Source organism: Cololabis saira, chromosome 12, assembly GCF_033807715.1.
Source record: "Cololabis saira isolate AMF1-May2022 chromosome 12, fColSai1.1, whole genome shotgun sequence".
Lineage (NCBI taxonomy): Eukaryota > Metazoa > Chordata > Actinopteri > Beloniformes > Belonidae > Cololabis > Cololabis saira.
The window spans coordinates 12,499,261-12,512,932 of record NC_084598.1 but is presented as its reverse complement, the minus strand read 5'-3'; the positions used below and the strand labels follow the sequence as shown (position 1 = coordinate 12,512,932).

Below are 13,672 nucleotides of genomic sequence, written 5' to 3'. Positions count from 1 at the left end.
GTGTTTCCTTAGGTGAGTTTTGTTCGGATGAAAGTTTTCTTGCCACCTATTTTCTTTCATTTATTATTTTGTTATTGTTCGCTAGGTTTTATTTTTCATGTCGTTGGTTTTTGTACTTTTATTTCTTTTATCCCACTGTTTGATGTCTTACTACTACTGTGTACTGAATCTTGGGCTTATGTTACATTGTTTTGGTTATTTTCCAGTTGTGCTTTGATTCTTGTGTATTTTTATCTTCATTTTATATCACAAATGTATTAAATAAGTTGTTTAGCTGCGCTTAGTCTAGCACGTGTTTGGAACAGAAGAACATGAGGGGGACCATGTGAAACAAGATGGAGGCTGGGGTTTGACCAGATCGAGTTCATTGTTTCCTTTCTTTGAACACACGATCAGACATTCTTTAAAGGAGCTGTATGTAAGAGCAATAATAAAACAAATCATAAAATGACCCCGATATGTCAACAGATTTTAAAAATCATGTTCATTTCAAATACTTATGTCACTGACAACAGCGCTCAAGCCAGGATATTCCAGTTTAAAAAGAGGAGTTGCAGCCCTCAACTGATGTTTATGTTGTCATTTTTTGTTTTGGCCTGAAGCTCCACCCTCCACCTATCTCCCAATCACCAAGTCAGTATTGTTTCAGCATCCGGGTTGCCAGCTCGGCTCTAATTATCGCAGCCATGGCAGCCTACGTTCCTGCTGCATTCTGCAGCCTACCTGGCAACCTCTGGTCGGGGGAGGAGGGGGAGGGGACACGCCACTCAACAATATTTGGAAAGTGACTGCAGTACCAGATTTGGACATTTCTTACAGACGGCTCCTTTAAATCAGAATCCTGACAGTTTCAGTAGAAACTGTTTTCTTGTCAAATAAATTGCTAGTTCTAATAAGATCAATTTAGCTCCTGAAGTGGAAGTGCAGAAGAGGTCATTAGTACATAATCAGTGTTTGTTAAAATCAGGATTTATTAGACTGTCAATAGTAGAAATTAGGACTCAATAAGGACTTATTTTCAGTAATTAGTTACAGATTATTTATTTTTATTCTAAGATTTTGGCTTCTATTCGCAATACATTCAGCGCTGGACTGATGCGATGTAACTGATGAGGAGGGATGTGTGTTTTCTTGTGTCTCACACGAGGGTAGACCAACTCACTTTGTGCAGCTATATTGCCCCCATTTTCGTTTAATGATTCAGTTATTTGGTATCATATTACACATTGCTCATCAAAGATTGGTTCTTAGGGAAGCAGTATCTTAATATTACGTTGCTGAATAGTGAGTAAAATGCATTTCTGGAACATGCTGTCAACCCCGACTTTCTTTTGTAGACAAAAGTCTATAAAGATAAAATCCTTTTTCATTTGTTTCTGTGGCTGCACCAAACCAACACTCGGTCACACTGTTTAAATTGACCTGGCCTTCAACTAACAAGCAGCTGAGCACAGATCATCTAAGGACACACAATGAACTTAAGAGTCAAGGGGCAATCGAGACCTGCCCGATCACATTAGGTAGAAGAAAATCGAAGATGCAAATGACGTTTTTCCAATTAACGTGTGGGCGTCCAGAGCAACCGAGCAGCCACAGGTCGACAGGAAATTAAAGAACCTTCATAAACCCAGCACAGAGGAGCTATTCTTAAAGAAACACACCTAATACATCTGACACTTATTCTTAATAAATACTGGCAAAACTGATGAGTCACAGCTCCACCAAGAGATTTTAATACCACAAAGATTATGCAGTTTATAATTAATTCACAAAAGAGACACGAAATTTGGTGCCCTTAATTAACCTGGAGCTACTGTCTGAGGCTCACAATTGATTCAAGTTTGCAGCAAGGACACAGATAAAGAGGAATTCCTTCTTGCAGAAAATACTGCAAACATTTTCTCACATTTGGACATCAGAATTGATTTGGCGTGAGTCTGGTAAAGCAGCCGTCTCATTTGCCAGAACTGTCCCACACCGGGTCACCGCTGCCGTCTGACTTGGCTGACTTGCTTTAACAACTGATTCAGTCAGACTCAGCCCTTTATTTAGTTGAAGATATGGAAACAAGAAAAAGCCAGGTGAGTGTGGAAAAGCAACGATAGGAAGAAACATCTGGCAGAACCAGACTCAGGAAGGGCCTCCACCTCGGCCGGGTTGGTGGCTGAGAGGACGGAAGTGGAGAGGACAACAGATGGACAGGTCACGTACCAGATGTAACTGGAGGAGACGCGTGCATTTCCAATGTTACACATCAACATTAAACCTCTTTTAGGATTAGAAGAACACTGGAACTTAAATTCAAATTAAGAAAAAGACAGCGATGCCCCAATCACTGAACTGTCCACACCATGAAAACATCCAGTCCATTCAACATCAACACCAGAACCTCTACAAGCTCCAACACCAGCTCCAAATGTCATCTTAATTTATAAGATCATCAATCTTTAAACAACCATTTGCAACGTGAGAAAACCCAGAACTACTTCTTTCAGAAAAGCACCTGCATGGATTCAGGCAGTGTGGACCGCAGACGCTGCAGACAAGTCGGTCCAACACTGTTCACGTCCCTACATCAGAAGAATCCAGGCGTATTTTTATGTCTCGCTTGACAAAACAAGCACAAAAACGTGTTGGGTGGATCAAAGGTCACAGAGGACACACTTACCGACAGCGATGATGTTGGCTGACAGGAAATGGCTGCAGGGAAGGCTGGCAGTGCTCACGAAAGAATCCTCGTCGGTGGTCACAGTGGTCCTGGATCTCAATGAGGGGTTTGGGGAGTCGGTTACCATGGCCATCCTGGCTGCCACTGATTCCATGATTACTGACGTACGACTGAGACGTCCTCACAGCTGAGGGGCAGACGCACATCCAAAACCAGTCCGTCCGCACCTGTGACGCAGTCAAACAAATCCAAACTCCAAGCTGAACCCAATGTCGTATGTTACTAGAGAGATTATTCCCGTAAACGTATGGAAGTGTTCTAAAGTTGTGGGTGGCTTGCAGGGAGACAATCCCAAAAAAAACAACTTAAGTCACAAAAGAAAGTCTTCAAACTAGATTCACAGACTCTTCCCTGAAAAGGTGTCGAGCTTAATCCGCCGCGACACGTTTTATTAGCTCTGATAGGCTGCTGGGGGAAAACTGACTCGTTGTCTGTCCTCTTTGAAGAGATGAAGAGATCGTGATGTGTGACATCTGACAGAGACCTTTAAAAATACTTTGCGTCACTCTGATCCAAACGTAATCACAGCCAGGTCATGAAGTTACAGCCTCCTGCAGCAGAGAAAACAGAGAGATGCAGATTAGAGGCATGACATAGCTTTGGAGGCAGGCAACAAATCATTGATATATCATTGCATAATGTAGGGTACTATTCCTTTCTGTTTCGTTGCTTCACAAGTTCCACAAACATACATTTTGCAGGAATAAGAGTCACAGAACAAGATTTATAAGTCCATTCCTCAGAAGCACCTCGAAGATTACATTTTTGCCCAATATTGACAGAATCAAAGCATTTCATTCCTCAAAATGTTATCCAAAAATAAAAGACTGGAATGTCTGGGCCGTGTCGCTGGACTATCGCTCAGAAAAGCTCTCTTGTATTAAATACAATTAATGTTGTTTTGTGGAAATGTATTTCACCACAGTTATTTAATATTATCCATTCAACCTTTAAGGCATATGGAACATCGATTTCAGTTTAACGTATTGATAAGGAAGGTAAAGGTTTGTTCACCCCCTAATTGTTTTTTGGACTACTGTTAAGGCGAGCAGCCAAGACCTCGGTAAAGTTTGTTACATGTGAGAGCTGCTGACTGAAAACAGGCCGGAAATAAGACTCCACTCCAGGTGAGTTTAAGAAGAGCTATGAAGGATGAAGGATGTGAGGAAAATTATGATAAATAAAGAAGTTTAAATCATTTGATGAGGAAAAAAAGATCACAAGCTTTTCTTTTTTTTTATGCAGGAATGCAGTCTGGTGGTCTGAACATTCCCAGTAAAGTCTCTTTATAATGATCAGTGGCTTATTCATCAGAGGTACAGCCTCGTTTTGATGAAGCAAGTATTAGATGTAACACATTTACATGGTGACATCTACAATTTACAAACATGTCAAGCACCAGCTGAAAGAAGACAATAGCAAACGTCTGTGCAGGTTATCAGCACATGACAAGCTAACGATCGAGGACCACGCGGGGACAGGAAGCCGTTCCAGCCATCAGGGGTGATCTCATTACTGATGCATCTCATTACTGATGATGTAGTTGTTGTGATGTCAGAGCACAAGTCACACAAGTGAAATGTCGGCCGTGTAAAAATGAAACCTGGGGGCAGAGGTGAACCGACACAAAACTAGCGACAGGAACAGAAAACAAACTTGACGCAAAGGATTTTGAAAGACAAATTGTTTTAAAGTAAAACTTCTGGCGTGAATTGGCTCTTGTCTGGGACGCGGTGTGCTGGCTACCGGCGTGTTACGCCACATCCCAGAATCCTCGAGCCTCTCCTACATAAACTTCCTTTGTTTGCTACCGTGCTGCCTTCCGCCACCCATTCTTCCCAGAAATCCACCCATGAAAAAGGTTAAGAAACCTTAATACAGTTACCTCTCTGCTTGAACGCATCCTTCAAGATGGCTTTAAAAGTCAAAACCTTCTGTTGTGTGTGTAATCCAGCAGCCTGCGCAGGACTGAGCAATGAATGAGATGTGTGCTGAGGGACTCAGGAGTTGGAGCGATGAGGGAGGCTGGCTGGAGAGCATGTTGGGATCTGTCTGAGGAAAGCTGTCCATCATCCGCACGTCTGGGCATGTTCCCGTTACCATCCAACACACACACACACACCTAAACACACCCACCTGGACATGGGGGAAGGCGTGCGAGCGTGGATGCCAAGCCGTTGCGTTCTTTGTTTAGAGTATCTGAAGTGACCACCAACTCAAAAACTGTAACAGGTCATATTCTTCCACTTTGTTTGGTGCCATCTAAGTCTAAAAATGTCTCTCAGTCAGCCAATCAAATCTGCAGGATACTGTGAAATCACATAGCTAGATAAGAGTGCAAATTTGCATCCTTTTTATCTTTATTTCTACCCAACTTAACGTTGTACTGCGTGTTCTGCACTTCAGAAGTGGGCAGCACAGAGCTCAAATCTGTCAAATACATTTGAATACAAGCTCCCACGGAAGAGGGGGTTTGAGTTGACTGTGTAACTGACTTTGCCCCTGAAAACCACCTGTAATGACCAGAGCTGCAACGAGCACACTCACAGGATTCTGTGACATCACATGCTGGAATCAGAGATTATCCAGGTTCCAGGTTTATTTTTTCACCGACTTGGTTTTGTGCAACATTTGCTATGCCTCTAAAGGACGTAGTGCTAAGCTGTAAAACTGATTTAAAAGGATGTGGGGTGGAGTCAAACTAAATGTCTGACCCTTAAATCTAACTGCTGTAAACAGAGCTGTAGAATCACGTCCCAAAGGGAGCTGTTGTACCTTTGTGGTTGTTTGATGTCTATTGTTGAAAAGAAGGAAAAAACAACAGATTATAGATTACATTTTTAATTACACTTAAGGGATAATGAGACACAAATGTGGACCATTACCAAAGGGGAGATCAGAGGGAGTCACACAACAAAATAAAACAGTAAATAAAGCGCACAAATATAACGAGGCTGAAACTTCAAGAGAACTAGACTCAGATAACTCAAAACCAAGACCATTACAAGAACTCTCCTAATACAGATACAGAACAATCTTTGAACGGACATGAAGACTTCACAACCAATCCGATCTCACAGAAATGCATGATATTAGCACGGCCTCTTCTACATACCGGCATCTCGGAAAGAACGCCAGTACTGACTCTGTTAACGTGTGTCATCGTGAACAGCCAGCTGCGCTAGTTGTTCCATGTAAGCTAACTGAGGACACTGCTGGTCTGGATGAAAAGAAGTCATCACCTGGATTTAACTGTGCAATCAAATCAGTCTCCCCTTGGAAAAACATCTCAGTTATAACGATTTTTCAGCTTCAACGAGATGTCTAAACTGATGAAGTGAGTAACATTTGAACCACCTTGTCAGAAGACACACCCCGTGGTTGTGGAGATGATCCTACAGTCGCTCAGCTACCAGCTGCACAGACCTGCCTTCAAACCTTCCTGTAGCACTGAGAGAAGTTTAAAAGTGAATGAACATAGAGTGACTACAGGTCTTTCAAGGACCAAGCAGCAGGAGAGATAGTGGGAGAAAGCTGTGAACAGTGAACAGATGGATGCTTTTAACAGCCTTAGACCCCTGAACAATGGGAGGGCGACCTTGACACAACCACAAAGGTCTTGGAAACACGCAATTTGTTTTAAGTCTGTAGCTCTAACAAAGTTTTTATTGTTTTGTTGGATAGTCATTGCAAAGTTCACTACAAAAAAAGAGATTCATTTGAACTTGAACTTTTGTTATAAACTATCGAGCTGCAGTGGACGTTGGCCTGTACTGTTGTGCTTAATGTAAGGAAATAATGTCCAACACAAGTTGTGTACTTGTATCTGATGCATCTACGTGGGCTAAAGTGACAGCCGGGGGTAAATGCAAGCAGGCTGTATGATTTGCATTAGAAAAAAGGAGCATTTAGAGTAAAATGTGTATAGATAAGGGTTAGGTTAGTTACTAGAAAAGAACTGATGTCACACTGAGACACCTCCATTCAGTCTGTGTGGATGAACAGCTTTGTTTATTAATAATAATAACATTAATAATACATTTTATTTATAGCCGCCTTTCAACGTACCCAAGGGCTCCTACAAGAAGTTCCAACAAAAATAAAACAAGGACAATAAACTACAAAGAATGCAGTTTTTAAAAATAAGTCTTCACTTGGGATTTAAAGTCTGAAAAGAGCTGGGTGTCATCTCCGATACGGCCAAGATGAATTGAATTTGAAAAAATGATTTTAAGTGGACCAAGAACGGAACCCTGGGGAGCACCTATAGTTACTGGACGAGAGAGTGAACTGAAAATATTCCTCTGTATGAACTTGTGCTGATAAAATGTGACAACAGTTTGAAAAATGCTTCCACATCAAAAGACTCAAATTATTCTTCTACAGAAAGTAAACAAAACAATACATGTAACAATTATGTAAATAAGACAACGGCATATGTCTTGTCTTAGACGTATGTGAACACGGTGGTTATAAAATCTGGATTTATTCAGAGCAGAGTAGCATTCGCTCTGTTTTAATTGCTGCAAGCAACCGATGTGTTGGGAATTCAGCTGTATTGATGAACAGACACTAGTGTTTAATCATACATGAGACTGATTTGACAAGTTTAGCTCAAATTTTAGTTTTTTGTTCTTGCTATTATTTCAATACAATGTATTTTCTTGGTGAGAACTTTGAATAAGCCCATTTAGGGCTTCCTTTCTCACCTGCACATATTTTCATGCTTTTATGTTCATTTCAACTTTTGTACCGTTTTTTATGTTGTGCAAATAAACAAATCAAATCAAAAAATACTTTTGTAATTGTAATACTGAAACTATCAGAATATATAAATTATCTAATTATAATTTACTTTTATTGACCTTTTAAAGGTGCTAAAAAGTCCAATAAAGCATATTTAAAAAATGATTTAAATATTGATTGGATGTTTTTTTTCACAAACTGTAACAGTAAAATAAACTACGGTGCAGATGCAGAACAAGACATTTAAACTTAACTTTACATCAAGCAAGAGACAATAAAAAATTGAGCTTGTATATTGCTGAAAAGGACTTGTTTTCCAAAGGCAGGATGTGATTTGGATGCCAGCCTTGGGGTGCAAGCGCAAGATTTATATCAAGCATGTTTACTTGGTTTTTGTCTTGACATGCATGAGAGGAGAGTCCGCTAGCACTCACTCCTTTTTTATCAAATCAAATACCTTAAATGGGTATTTTATCTCTGTGTGCTTTCATGCATATTGGTACAGTCAAGAGGGAATGAAACTCCGGAGAATAAAATGCTAACAGAGGTATCAGTCCATCACTCTGAGGTCCACTTTGTGATTTCTCTTCAATGAATCTAAAATGTATGGCAGCTCATAGGGGAATGTCTAAACAGGTCATTGAGCACCAGAGGGCTACTTCATTTACTTTGCTTAGGTTCTTCTACTGTGATTGCAGGACCTGTTGTGAAGAAAAAGGCAGCATATCTGTCCATCCCACATCGTTCGAGTCGGCACAATCACTTGAAAGTTTGATAACATCAGTACACAACTGTCAACTGTTGGTAAAGTCATGACATTCCAGATGAAATATCAGGTATGCTCTTCCATGCAAAAACACAAACAAAAGAAGAAACATATGTGAACCCCCCGGAATTATAATTACAGTATGAGTTGAACTGTAATGTTGAAGTGCCTTGAGATGATGTTTGTCGTGACTTGGCGCTGTATAAATAAAGCTTCTCAGTTGTGTTGCAGATTGCAAAAGTGCTCCTTGGCAAACTTGAGACAAGCAGCAATGTTTTTTTGGGGACCAAGAGCTTCATCCATCCAGTGAATTATGCATGGTAGAGTCAAGAACAGAGCTGTTTTCCAGTTCCTCTGAAGTCTTCAAGCCTTTCACTGTTACTCGTAGGTTCGTCTTAACCTCAGCAAGGGTTCTGTGTTGGGCCAAATACTTCTAGCCTCAGTAATTGGTTGCAACATTGTGATAACATTGCTCTGAGGGCTGATATGGCGAAATAATCCACAGCTCAGAAATTTGATTAAGAAAAGTCCACACCGAGCACACCTCGGTTTTATTAACTTGCCAGAATACACAAACTCAATGAGGTGCAAACAGTGTGTAAAATCTGCCTTTAAAAATCTGTTACCTGGGTGATTCACTAATAAGCTGAACCGCGTTAGCTGTTGTTTTAAATCCAGACCAAATGTCTGCAACATTACAGACTTAAATGACCTATCAGGCAGACAGAGTAAATCCAAGCAGATCTTTAGTTTCAAAAGAAAGCTGGTTCACAGGTAAGTAGTCCAAGCAAATCCAACAAATCCAAATAAGCTGAGTACAATCAGACTTACACGACCAGCCAGGTCAGATGTGGGTTTGGCAGATGGTAAACCATGTAAACCATGTTAGAGGGCGGGTCAATATACACACGAGAAGCACAGGGAGTAACCACAGGCTGTAAAAAACTATGTACAGAGTATTAAGTCACGTGACCCATTGGGTTTTAGGAGCAGTTTTGAAGTCTCTTCTTCATATTGAGTGTAGACACATTGCTCGGGAAGCTGCTGGGAACACGCCCACCAACCAAATATCTGCAGAGCTGCCGGCAGATGTTTACAGCAGAATATAATGTTTACCATGATGACCTGATGGGGAAATATAAAAATGACCGTCACGTTTAGCTCACACTGGGTTAATACAAACGGCTGGTTGCTAAACGCAAAAGTATTTCATAAATCCAGCGTGTCATTCATACGAAGCCAGCATTTTGGGGGTCTGTAAACAATCATTTTTGAAACCAGGTTCCAGAGTGGAAAGATTTGAACGGACCCATTTACGTTCATACATGGTCCGTTACTGCTTCGCTAGAACTTTTCTGAAATATTTGCGTCAAACTACCTACTCGTACTTGTCTCGCTTGTTTCCTGTCATACGTAGCATCACAGCGCTGCTAACAGGCCTGGCGTACATTTTAAAGCGTCTTCAGATGTATTGAGTATACTCATGTGGTCGCACAATTTTACTAACACATCGCCGCCTTTACGAAGAACGTTTTTGAAATCATAAGTGTCTCGTCTTCGTGTGGATATAGCCTTAGTTTTGAACAAAAGTTCAGTCACAGGAGGAAGATGATCAGTGCAGCTGAAACAACTGAGCAATCAGGAAACACGCAGCAACAGGAAGTGGATCTGGAGGCAGAGAACAGACGGTGAACAACAAGGAAATAAGGCAAGATTTGCATGAAATGAGACCAGGGACTTCACACTAGTCCGTCAAAAATGAACAAGTTTCACAGTTTTGGCAATTATTGAAGACAGCTTCGGGCTTATGGCTATTTGCTCTGCTATGTTGCTCAGCATTTGAAAAAGGACTCGCATCTCTCCTTTAATCTCAGCTTTTGCTGATCAAAGACTTTTTTTATCTTAGTTTATTTTGATTCTACAGAAAGCTCCATGTTTATAAAGAGTAATGATGGTCACATAAAGCTAGGGCTCTTGAACCTTTAAACTGTGGGTCAACACCCATTTGTTGCTCATGACAGCAAGATTGAGATCAGGTTCAGGTCAGGTTATTTCACAACACAAACTGTGACCAAACCGACCGAGGAACGGACAATGGTTTCACACAAGAAGGAAACAAAAGGTGTATCTGTACAGCCTGAAGACACGAGACATCAATCCGGCCACAACTGCCGAGCATCAGTCTCATGAGTAAATTACAGCCAATCGGATGTTGCATCGGTGCTGCTGCCAGCAGCAAAGTGCTTCAGCTTGTTCTCTGGACCGCTGGCATTGTTGTGACTACCCGGTTACACACTCACTCTTCCTCCAATGCCAGTTGGTGAAAGAATGGGTGAGACAGAGACATGCCAGCACAGATGCACAGAGCTATTATGGCGGCAATTAAAAAGCTGAGTTACAGCGTTTAAAAGTGTGTTTGTAAGCTTTTGTTTACTGGATTCAACATGGTCTCCGACAGCATCGGCAGATGCTGCGGGCCATTCATCAAAGTCAGGCTGACACAAAGGCTCTTTCTTCCACATTACCCACAAGGCCGCTCCAGTCGCACAGCATATGGACGTACAATGAGATCTATTCAGTGCACATCATTTCAGAGCAATAAAATCTATGTTCCTGAACAAACTAATGACACTGTTCCTGCAGCGTTGGCCCCGTCTAATGAAATCTCTGAATACTGTGACATCACAGATCCAGATTTGTACCTCAGAAGTGGGATGAATGAAGCTAGAAATAAAGCAGCAGGGTGGAACCAGAAATTAATCCCCAACTGTTAAAATTGGCTGCAATGAATAGAGTTGTAAAGACGTGGTTGATGAGGGAGCTTTTTTACTTTATCGCTGTGGTAGGGTGACTGCAGCGTGCATTTCATCAGAAATTTCCCCGAGACGGAAGGAAATTTGATCATCTTGTGAAAAAAATTGCATGTCTTTCAAATGAAAGTGCATTCAATCAATCAATCAAATTTTATTTATATAGCACCTTTCGTCCAGGTACATGAAATACAAGGTGCTTTGACATTTTGATTGAAAAATAAGCATAATAAACAAATAAAAACTGGGAGACCAAAAAGATAAAAACTGGGAGACCAATGCACCCTGACATACAATATAAAATATATAAAAAAATTTATAAAAAGATAAAGGTTCAAGGATTAAGGCTAAAAAAAAAAAAAAAAAAAAAAAAAAAAAAAAAAAAAAAAATTGATGAAGCATTGATGAAGAACCCAAAGAACTCATACACCTAAGATTAAGTATTCAAACAGTCACAGGAGATAACGTAATCTGAATTGGACAAATCTTTTACTGGCTCCAGTCCAGAGGGGCCTGAATGCCAGGAAGTGTTGCAAAACCCACTTTGTTCAGAAGCTGTTTCATCCTAACACTCCCCATCTATTAACAGGGCAGTAATCCTGAGCATTAGGACTCTTCAACTCTCATTGTTATATGGCAGGTGTACTCAAATGAGGAAATAGGGTGCACACAAGCCGGGACTCGAGGGCCAGTCTACTGCACGTTTTAGATGTTTCCCTGCCTCAACACAACCCTGATAGACAAGGCTGTGTCACCAACAGAGTTGTGTAAACCTTGATGACAAGTTGATGACGACCAGTGATTAGAATCAGGTGTGTTGAAGACGGGGAAACGTGCAGTAGACTAGCCCTCGAGTCCCGGCTTGTGTGCACTCCTGGAAATAGAGGCCTCATAGACGTATGAGATGTGACGGCGTTTGCAGTTCAAACTGCTGAAGCAGCCGTCCTTGCTGGTCACTGACACTCCAGCGCAGACTATCAGAGAGATAACTGACTTGACTGGACTTGGTTAGCTGTATCTTCCCTGAACACTACATCTTAGTGGAAACTCTCAGAGGAAAATAAAGATAACTGATCAAGTTTGCTGTTTTATCTCCTGGACTGTTTAAGTCGCTGAGCTCTTTTGTTTTTTTTTTTTCATTTTTAGCAGTCAAAGAGCTTTTTTTTCGCAAAACAGGATGACCTAGGTTCAGTGAACAGTAGTGAACAACAATATTTTACTGAAACCTAATAGTTTTACTTTTACATCTTGTACCCAAAGGGAGCTTTTATTTCATTCAGCATTTCATTCTGCTGAGTAAATCCACACAGATCACCAGCGGCTTCCCAGATCGGAGCATTGTTTCTCTCCCGGTCCTTTATCCCGGGCAAGGTGCTCGGTTTCAGTGCCGTTAAGTCCCCACAGAATGGGTTGAAAGCAGCTGAAAACCAACACCCTGCTGGCAACCCTGCCCTCTGCAAAGGTACCGAGAACCAGCACCATCCACCATTAAAGCACACTGACACTCAAAGGCAGTGAGGCTGCGTCATGCAGCTCGCCAGCAGCACAAACACGCAGCCGTCTTGTCCAGCTTACAAAGATGAGAAGAGATCAAACGGGAGAAGAGGGAAAGGCAAGTTTTTCTTAAAAACTCCTGTTTTTTTGAGGTGCAAAGGCTGTTCTTCAGAATTTACACAAGACTTCAAAACATTAATGTTATGCAGACAATCAAACATGTTGCAGGTGATACTGGTGTCTAAATATCAACTGTAATAAGCAACTAAGGTCAATTAACATTTGTAATTCAGTCACACACTTAGTTTCTTACCTGATCAATTCTTTATTTAAGACATTGATTCACATCACAGCTCAGTCTGTTAAACGTGTCTAGAAAGTAGTTTCTAGATCTCTCTGCTGCATTTGACACCACTGACCCCAGTGTAGCGTCTTGTGAGGGACAAAAAACAATAAAAAAAAAAAAAAAACACTGTCAGACCATATTTCAAAATAAAATACCAAACTGAACTATAAAATAGAGCATTCTCCTCCTGTACCAAAATAAAATACTGTACTTTTGAAGTTTCAAAAAATACTTAAAATACTTTCTCAAAGGAGTTTCTTCATCGATTAAGTGAAGAATGGTTCAGAATTGCACCTAATTAAGCCATATATTTGATCACACATGAATTTGATCATTACAACTAGGAAACACATCAAATACAAGCTAGTTTCTGACTTTTTTATATCATTTTATGACAGTGTTCACTGTCAGCGCTGAACTTTAACGTTTAAAGCGCAGAAGAGCTCTGATTTATCAAAATGCTAAACATGGATCCATATCGGCACCAGAATTGATCACTGATGGTGTGATCTGACACAGTAGAGTTATAAAAATTCAATTTTATGCTCGCAACTTGAGTAGACTAACCCTAGAAAATGTGGCTCTGACATGTTTTTCATTTGATTTCATGAACAAATAAATAAAAGCAGCTTATTCCCTTAGTCCCTTAAAAACAAAAACTGTTTAAACCAAATTGTGAAATGGTCGAGCAAGCTGATTGGAGAGTCTCAGCTTCAGCCAGGAACCTTGTTTTCTAAACAGTTACAGAGGATAGCTGGCTCCATTTTAAAAGACAACTCCCA

At 40.7% G+C, this 13,672-nt stretch overlaps 1 protein-coding gene across 1 annotated transcript in view; it reads right to left on the bottom strand.

Moving 5' to 3' along the window:
* The window catches only part of plch2a (phospholipase C, eta 2a), a 214,483-nt gene that overhangs the window by 192,596 nt on the left and 8,215 nt on the right, over positions 1 to 13,672 (bottom strand). Inside the window, exon 2 of the mRNA XM_061735579.1 lies at positions 2,669 to 3,279. Within this exon, the coding sequence (XP_061591563.1) occupies positions 2,669 to 2,822 (154 nt within the window). The 5' untranslated portion in view covers positions 2,823 to 3,279. The remainder of the gene's footprint in view (positions 1 to 2,668; positions 3,280 to 13,672) is intronic.